General features: G+C 27.1%; 4 protein-coding genes across 4 annotated transcripts; 1 reads left to right on the top strand and 3 right to left on the bottom strand.

Annotated features, from left to right (window-relative positions):
• Positions 1 to 53: 53 nt before the first annotated feature.
• On the bottom strand, positions 54 to 455 carry EIN_521290 (hypothetical protein; the record flags this gene model as incomplete). Its single annotated transcript, XM_004258455.1, has 1 exon — positions 54 to 455. One exon carries the CDS (start codon positions 453 to 455, stop codon positions 54 to 56), a length of 402 nt encoding a protein of 133 aa, XP_004258503.1.
• A 341-nt stretch (positions 456 to 796) lies between these two features.
• Positions 797 to 1,614, bottom strand: EIN_521280 (heat shock protein, putative; the record flags this gene model as incomplete). Its single annotated transcript, XM_004258454.1, has 2 exons — positions 797 to 1,269; positions 1,401 to 1,614. 2 exons carry the CDS (start codon positions 1,612 to 1,614, stop codon positions 797 to 799), a joined length of 687 nt encoding a protein of 228 aa, XP_004258502.1.
• Positions 1,615 to 5,705: 4,091 nt separating this feature from the next.
• Positions 5,706 to 6,269, bottom strand: EIN_521270 (hypothetical protein; the record flags this gene model as incomplete). Its single annotated transcript, XM_004258453.1, has 1 exon — positions 5,706 to 6,269. The coding sequence occupies one exon, from the start codon at positions 6,267 to 6,269 to the stop codon at positions 5,706 to 5,708; it is 564 nt and encodes a 187-aa protein (XP_004258501.1).
• A 966-nt stretch (positions 6,270 to 7,235) lies between these two features.
• EIN_521260 (hypothetical protein) lies at positions 7,236 to 8,646 on the top strand (the record flags this gene model as incomplete). The annotated part of the gene is made up of 2 exons (XM_004258452.1): positions 7,236 to 8,189; positions 8,554 to 8,646. The coding sequence occupies 2 exons, from the start codon at positions 7,236 to 7,238 to the stop codon at positions 8,644 to 8,646; spliced, it is 1,047 nt and encodes a 348-aa protein (XP_004258500.1).
• Between the last annotated feature and the right edge of the window lie 925 nt (positions 8,647 to 9,571).

The raw sequence follows: 9,571 nt of genomic DNA, 5'->3' as shown, positions 1-9,571 counted from the left end.
CTGTATCTTTTCTCTGTCAACATTCACTGCATATCTGTTTTTCCCGATACATTTTACCTCCAAAAATACCAAAATGTATTAATTTTAACTTCGCATTCGAACAACTCATTATTGGTCTTTTTCTGAATGTTATCAATAACGAACACGCCGATTTTCTTTTTGTTTTCATACAATTCGACAATCACGTCATTTCTAATGGGAAAAACGGGGAACGTGTTTCTGAATGGAATTTTTGTTCCCTTTTCAATAATTGGTACCATCACCTTCTTGTTAGTATCATCCACTCCGCTCATTTCAATTTCGTTACATGTAATTTCATTTTCATTTGTTTCCCCATAAAGTGCCATATTGCGACAATATAGAGCAGCCTTTTCAGCTACTACAACATTACAGTCGTAATCCTTTAACACTATATTGCCGTACTCTTTCTCAAGTAATGTTTGCACATACGGCATTTGTGAACTCCCTCCTACTAACAGAATTTTGGTCAACTTGTTCTTTGGCACTTTGGACTCCAAAAGTGTTTGTGCGACAAGATTTAAACACCTCTGAAAATATCTTTGCACCCAATTTCAATGTCTTCTCTTGAAATTGCTATGTTCGATGTTTCAACATCATCGTCAATATCAACTCCACAATAAAACTCTGACAAATCAACAACACTTTGTTGTGCTATTGAAAGAGCAATTTTCGTTTTTTCCACTAATTTTGAAGTCTGTGTTTACGTCGTTTTAATATCTTTTCGTTGCTTGGAGTGAGCTTCTTACCAACAAAAAAGACAGTATTGAATCTATTTTCATCTTCTTTTTTCCACCTCATTTTGATATTTTGTCAATTTTAAGTCGATGTCAATACCTCCAAGTTTCGGATCCCCGTTCACCGCCAAAAACGTAATATTTGAATTTTTAAGTTGAGCGACGGTTGTTTCCAAAGTTCCTCTTCCAAAGTCGAAGGTCAAGAATATTCCTTCATTAATTTCAGTTGGCATTTTAGGGTATCGAAAAGGCACTTTTGTGTCTTTTTTGGTGACATCATTTTCAATGTTAAATCCGTGGTTTCGAATGCCATAGAAATAAAATGCAGCAGTTGGTTCCAGGATTAATTTGACGACATCGATTCCAGCGTATTGAGCAGCCCTTGAAGTAGCTTCCTTTTGTGCGTCATTAAACGAAACGGGGCAGCACAACACGGCACGAATATTAATTTCTTTGACTCCCGTTTTATGGATGAGTTGTTTCTTTAAATTTGAAAGAACAAAAGCAGATACTTCTTCGGGTAAAAAGAGTATTGTTTGCCGTTGTAAACTACTGGAATTGTAATTCGGTTGTGGCCATCTTTGTCAATTTTGTATGAAAGTTCGTTGAAAATTGTTTGAATAGCAGGATCATCATAATTCAGACCAATGAACATCTTGTATTGACCAATGACGTTTGTATTTTCCACAGATACGCCTATCGGGGTCTGAGTAAAATTGACTGTCAAAGCCGATACTATTCTACCAATACCAAAATCAAGCATAGTAACACGTTGGGTATTATTGTCAGAGTAACTCAAACTTGAAAATGTGGTACCCAAATCAATGATAACATATAAATCTTTGTTTTGTGTAGACATTAATGTCTTTAATTAGTTTCATAACCTTTTTATAACATGTAATAATTTTTTATTTTTAAATATCATAATATCATAACAATTTAATAAATATCACATTTCATTATTTGGTTTTAATTTACCAACTCAACTTTAAAAAGTAATGAATACAGGAAAAATAATTTGAATACAAGAACAAACAGTTGATTAAAAATTGAAAGTTATTTTAAAAATTAATTTATTGGCAAATTTGATTCATGTTTACAAAATATTTAAAAAGTCTATTTTTATATTTGTTATTGAGACATTTTTACAAAAAAAGTTCAAGATATCGAGGCACAACTGTATATGATAATAAAAAGCGGCTAAAAAAATAATTAAATGGCAAGTCAAAAACAAAAAAGTTTAAAAAATTGCATTTATTTAAATTTATATCTTTGGTTATTAAATTTATTATAGTATTTGTATTTAACTGTGATAATGTAAAATTTGTAAATAGGGATATTGTAAATTGTTTTTAAAGCTCTAATGTTCAGTCTTGTAAGAATAATGATTTGATTTATAATAACAGTTTTACATTAAATAGTATTGTCTTCCGACTTAACTTTTGCAAGTCAACCTAATTGATTTTTTGGTGAAAATGTAAAAAATGGGTTAGTTTTATCAAGATCACATTTTATTTTTAGAATAATTAAAAACAAATTCAAAAACAAGAAATCGATTAGTTTTCGCGCAAACTAATGGTCTTCATTTTTTTTTTAAATTTCCACTTGTTCTAAATGGTCAACAATTGTTAAAAAAAACGTGCATTAAAGTTTTCATTAGAACGCTTCGAAATTTATCAGTCATTTATACTTCAAATTGACACACGGTTCTTAATTTAAGATCTTTTTAGTTAAAATACAATAAGAAAAAAGTGATTTGTTTTTTGTACATAAACAGAGATAAAGTTTATTCAGTTATTATTTCGTAAAGTTAACTTATTAATTCAACATTTTGTTGTTGTTTTGAAATTTATATCATATATTATTAGTTAAAAAAATAATATTTTTCAATATGTATTGTGTTATAGTTAAAATGGAATTATCAATTTGATCAAACAAACATATTTTTCAGTAATGTGTATTAAAATATATAATATAAAAATAGGTAAAATAAAAATGAAAATATAATTGACTAGTTTTCTTCTTTTTTTTCTTAATTGTTGTTATTAACGACGACAGGACAAAAAAATGTTGGCAAAAATAATGTAGGACAAAATAATGTGGGCAATAATAACAATTCAACAAAAGTTCATTTGAATTCAACAATTAACAATTTTTTTAAAAAAACATTTTTTTAAATCTATTTTTATAAATAATTATTCAATTAATAGAACTTGATTCAATATCAATTTTGTAGTTTTTAGGTCAATTTCCCGATAAAATATAACATTAAAACCATATTAAAATGCATTTGGTAGTGACTAACTTAATAAATACAACAGAAATAAACATCTTATTTAAACAAGTTTCAATACCGTACTCAGCTAATTTTAAGTTAAATATGTTCTTAAAACGATTTTATTATTTAGGAATTTGGATGAAAAAACGTTACTTTCAGATCAACCAAACACCGCTTATTAAACATATTACATAATATGCTTAAACCAAAAATCGCAATAAATTACGAACTTATAAAATTTCACTCATTTTCAAATAAAAAAACGATAAATAATTAGTAATAAATTTGTATAATTATTTTAACTGTTTGTAATAATAAAAATTCAATTTAATTTGTTATAAACCCAATTAAATGTTATTATTAAAATTATCATTTCTTTGGTTTTAATTCTTTGCGTTTTTTGGCCAATCTTTTTCTCTCAATTTGAATATCATGAATAGTTTTTCTTTTTTTAGTAATTGTTTTCTTAACAGCGATAATAGTATTTTTACATGAGGTGTTATTTTTTGTTGTATTCTCAACTTCTTCTTCAATTTGCATTGGAGTTTCGATTTCCATCGAACAGTCATCACTAGATAAAGGTATTGTATTACATTCTTTATAAGTTTCATCGTGATCGACATAAGAAATGCCATACATGTTCAAATCTAAAGTCAAATCATTTTTCGTTACATCAATAGATTCTTCTTTTTTCTTTGGAATCCACTCACCCGCTTCATTTTCATTGTGCAATTCCACGTTTTCGAAGTTGTTCTCGTGTAATAAAAACGATTCAATGCAAATCAAAGAATTAATGAACTCACACAGTGTCAGACTCTCATTGTAAAAACTTTCGGTCAATTGTCTGATTTGCTTGTTTTTTTTGGACAAAGATGCTTTTAGTTTCATGTTTTTTTCCTTCTATCATTTGTTTAATTTGAACAATAACGGAATTTTCATGTTTAGCAAGAACTAACAACAACTTTTCAATTGAAGGTTTCGGAGTGTTCAACTTCTTTATTAAAGAAGAGTGGAATGATTCGCTTCTATTATCCGTTCTTACATCTCTATTATATTGACTCCAATAACATATTGGGAAATTTCCATTAATCCACACTCGTTCAAAGTACTCATAAAGTTTTATTAACAACGCAAAAACATTTTCTTGAAATTTAAAAATGTTATTATAAATTACACTTTTAAATTTTGCAAAAAGTGGTCTGATATCATTTTCTTTAAAAATGGTATTATCATCAACCATTTCATTACCAACTTCTCATTGGTTCCTTCGATATAAAACGGTACAAGCCCAAAATTTACAATTTTGCGCCAAACACATTGGCAAAAGTGAAACATGCAACAATGGACATCACAATTAAACGACTCTAATACATTTAAAACCGCATTTTCAAAGTCACTCATTGTTGATGTCTCATTTGTAAACAACAACTTGCCAAAAATACCATGGTGTGTTTCTTGTAATACGGCAAACAAGTTGATATAGTCTTCCATTCTTCTTCGTTTTGTTAAACAATAGTACAAAGGAAAACACTGACCATTTGGGAGTAAACAGTGTATTGTGTATAATTGACTAAACTCTTCTGGACAAGAAGCAAACGTTCCGTCCATGCACAAACAGTATATTTTTCTATTTTTCAACAATTCCATTTTCAAACGACTAGCAAAAATGACAAATTCTTCGGTTTGTCTATACAAATATTTGTCTTCTTGATGTAATATATTGTCCAACTCTCTATCAATCACAGTTTTCTTTATTCTATTTGTTTGTCTTGTAATGGTACTTTTTCTTGAATTAGCAGTGACCATATCTGGTAATAAGTCGACAATCGTGTTTGTTGATAACAATAAAATTGCTTTTTCTTCAACGTTTGTTTTTAACAAAATTTTCTTTTCGTATTTTTAAGTGCCATGTGTTTTTGGTGGTAATGTTGAATTAAAGTTGTATTGACGAAACGAAAAGATTTAAATAACACTTTCCCGTTGATGCTTTCTTGTTCAGTGATTTGTATTTTGACTGGACAGCCTTTACTTTTGCACTTGTAAATATCACCATAATCCCAATTAAATACATAATTATCTACAATAGGCAATTCTCTATAATTGCCATTTTTTGTTTTTTTCTGGCTAGTTTGTTGCCCGAGCATAAATTTTAATCGGTTTATTTAATTAGTTTTATCACAAGATGTTTATTTCTGTTGTATTTATTAAGTTAGTCACTACCAAATGCATTTTAATATGGTTTTAATGTTATATTTTATCGGGAAATTGACCTAAAAACTACAAAATTGATATTGAATCAAGTTCTATTAATTGAATAATTATTTATAAAAATAGATTTAAAAAAATGTTTTTTTAAAAAAATTGTTAATTGTTGAATTCAAATGAACTTTTGTTGAATTGTTATTATTGCCCACATTATTTTGTCCTACATTATTTTTGCCAACATTTTTTGTCCGGACACCGTTATTAACAATAAATATATATATAGAAAAAACTATCTATCCATATTTTTCATTTCAAACACATCAGAGTTAATTGCTCATTTTTATAAAACTTTGTCTATCTTCTCAAATTAACAAGTAAAAACATAAAATGATTTGATTCTAAACTGTTTTTGTGAAATATTAAAACACAATATATTTTTATAAAATAACAATTTATCTAAAACTTAATTAAAATAGAAAAGCCAATACGAATGCTATGAACACTGAAAAAGTCACAGCAGAGTCTTTGGCGGTGTAATAAAAGCCGTCGATATCCGTGAAGCATTTGTCCATTTCTTTGTTGATGATATTTGATGGAGTTCCAGTACAGCTGTTAGATGCATCATAATCATTTTTCATGAATCTTCCATCTTTATTTTCTGTTTTTGTTGAAGTTGTTTCTGAAGTTTTGATACACCCAGATTTAAGAATCATTTCTATTGGTCTTGCTTCACTTTCTTTGATTTTGCAGTCTTTAGCATCAATGTATGAATAAACAACTACTGAGTATTCTGGAAGGTTATCAACAAATGACTGACCATTCTCAAGATCAAAAGAACCCTCATCATGCCAATTACCACAAGTTGCTGATGTGTAACCTTTTGCTTTCTTGTCTTCTCTCACATATTTAGTATAAGTGTTGCCTCCAGTATAATAACACTTATCAAGAAGATAGACATTCATGTATTCGTTATCCATGGACATAAGATATTCAGCTTGAGCTACAAATGAGATAAGAATGATAGAAATCATTTGATGTATATTTCATAATGACTCGAGTTTAAATAGATAATTTATACCTAATAATAACATGAATATTTTTGTGAATAATGGATATTTCATTCAATCAATTTCATATAAAAACAATAATTATTAAAATATTAAATAAAATTTTAATGCTTTTTCAATACCACTTCTATAAAACAAATTTAATATTGTGAATTGTGTTCATATTTTAATATCCGAAAATATAAATTATTATATTAATAGAATGTTCTAATATTCAAACATGATTATTTTTTTAAATTAAAAATTCAAACATCACATTTGTCACATATAATCTTCATCTTTGTTTGAGTTGAGTATTTATAAATCATTATAAAATATACTATAAAATGTTATTTTATAATTATTTTGTTGTGTGGTAAATAATCTATTTTAAACATTACATGTTTGAAAACTTAAAAACAATAAAATATAAACCATTGTTTTTTAAACATTAAAATTAAATTATTTATATATTTAATTACAAATTAAAAACAATTGATCATAACTCGAATTTTATAACATTTTAAAAAATATTATTTAATTTATGATTATTTAATATTTATTGTTTGAATAATCAGTATTTTGTTTTTATTGTTGAGCCAATGGCTGACATTCAAAACAAGTATTTCAGTATGTTAGAATTTAAACTAACAATGATCAACACATAAACAATGTATATGAAAGATATAACATCAATTTTTTTCATTTCTCAATTTATTTGAGATTCTAGATTTGTTTTAATAATAACAATTAAATAATAAAATTGTTATTAGAAAATGGGTATTATAAACGAAAGTAGCATAATATTTTATAGAAAGCTAAGCAATTTGATTTTTTCATAATAAATATTTATTTAAAAAAAACAATAAGAAAAAAAATAAATGAAATAAACTATTATGAAATTTCATTAAATTTGAAAAACTTGAATGAACTGAATATTAATAAATATAAATGGATCATCATTTTACACAATTAAAAACACTTTCTGACAAATTGCAGAGCGAATACACAACATTAAATGATGTAGTTATCAAAACAACTTTCATTGACAACAAGTCACACTCATTATCTCAAAGACTTACTGATGCAGAAGGATTTTATGATAAAATTGAAGAAACTTATTTAAAAAGAAAAGTTGTAATTCAGTCATTTGCCGACGTTTTAAAAGAACTTGATGTAATAACAAACCAAATGAAAAATGATTTTAATGAAGTTTCAAAGCAAAATGAATTTAAAATAGCGCAGGATGTTATTAATATACAAATTTCAATAATTGAAGAACAATACAAAATAAAAACTAAACCGCTTGAAGAACAACTCGAACTTCTCAATTCTGAAAAAATGCTTAAAATCGAGCAAATCAAAAATTGTGAGATGTATAGAAAGTACGCAGAAAACGCAGATATACCCTTTTTAATATCTCTTGAAGAACAAGATCGCTTAGAAAATCTTTTGAATAAGAAGATATCAAGTGTTGTGTTTAATAGTGACGTAGATGACTGGTCAAATGACACCTCCGTGTTTGACTCTAAAATTATCAACAAAAGTAATTTGTGTTTTTTAATTGAAGATACAAAGAACAACAAGTTTGGTGGCGTGTTTTTTGATAAAATCGATGAAACGAATAAATTTAAAATCGATGACAAAACGTTCGTCTTTTCGTTGAAGAGAAATGGAATTTTTAATACAAAAATATTCAACGTGAAACAAAAATGCGACGCGTTTAATTTGTACACACAAAAAGAACGTTATAATAGACTGTTTGCATTTGGGTGTAATTATATCAATGACTATGACATCGGTGTTTATAAAAAGGGAGTAGATAAAAATCATTGTCACTCATACAAATTTGCAACGAGTGAAGGTGATTTAATCGATGGCGACAAGTTTACGCCAAAAAGAATAGTTGTTTATCAACTTGTTGACAATTAATCAATTTTTATTTTAATATTTAACATTAAAATAATTTTATGTTTAAATTTCTTGTTTGTTTTTTCAAAAATAAAAATGGGAAATTTATTTGTTATTTTATACTTAATGACATTTCCTTTTCATTAAAAATAAATAACAGAATCATGTCATTTCTATTTTTAAAAATATTTTGTAGTTATACCGAAATATAATTAATAAGATATTACACAAATACAAATTTTGTTTAAATTATTAAGTATATTTATTAAAACATTTACTCTTTCAAAATTAACCCAATTATTTAAATAAAAATAGCGTTTCTTTAAATTGAAAATTTTAACAAGTAATAATAATAAAGTATCCATACATTTTTTATATTATAATTACAGATTGTCTATTTAACATTAGCCGGCAACTAAACATTAGCCCCTTAAAACTATTATTTCGGTAGTTATTTTTTCTATCACATTTAACAACAAAATTGATAAATTTTCAAACATTTCTATTTTTAAAAAATAATGATTTAAATATTTTTTGAATTAAAAATTTAGAAACAAAATGCAATTTGAAAAACAAGGAAATTTTCTCGAAGAAATCAAAAACATCGTCGAGGCGGGCCAAGTTGTGAAACCTTTTAAATCACCAATCAACAAACCCAAAAGAAAAGCAGCAATATCAAGACAGCAAATGAAGCTGAATTTGGTGCAGTCCTATAAAAAGGGAGAAGTGATAGATGACTTTTACATTCAAGCACTTCAGAACATTTCAGCGTTTGCTAGCGATGAAGAATTTGAAAGAAAAATGAGCGCAGTGCAACAAATACAGCATTTAAAGATTCGTTATAAAGTGAGCAATAAAACACCTGGTCTGTTATTTGGTATTACCAAAGGAGCAATATCGACACATTTAAAACAAAGAGTATCAGAACCCATTCATTCTTGTAAAATCAACGAAACAATGGATACTGCAATTGCTTCTTTGTTTGATTATTGTGATTCACGTTGTTTAAGTGTAACTCCAACATTGTTTGATTTCCTTTGTTAGTCTTTTGATTACAAGTTCGAAATGACAAGAAAGGGAATAATCAAACACGCTAAAAAGTTTCATGGTTATGATGAAGTTCAAGCCAAACCGGAAGAAATGGAAAGAATTCAAACAAATTATAAAAATGTATTGAATAATTATTTGACATTTGAAGATAATTTCAATGGAATTGAATACGCTCTATTGTTCAACAATGATGAAGTGGGATTTAATGAGTGGGCAGATAAACAGAGTGTTTCCGTCTTCAGCAAATCTGGAAAGGGTGTCAAGGTTGGTATACCAAGAGCATCAAAAAGAAGCACTATCATTGCATGTATTTCAGCAGATGGACA

The sequence above is a fragment of the Entamoeba invadens genome (genome assembly GCF_000330505.1).
Source record: "Entamoeba invadens IP1 unplaced genomic scaffold scaff_1105074725903, whole genome shotgun sequence".
Classification (NCBI taxonomy): Eukaryota; Evosea; order Mastigamoebida; family Endamoebidae; genus Entamoeba; species Entamoeba invadens.
This window is presented reverse-complemented; position numbering and strand designations above follow the sequence as displayed.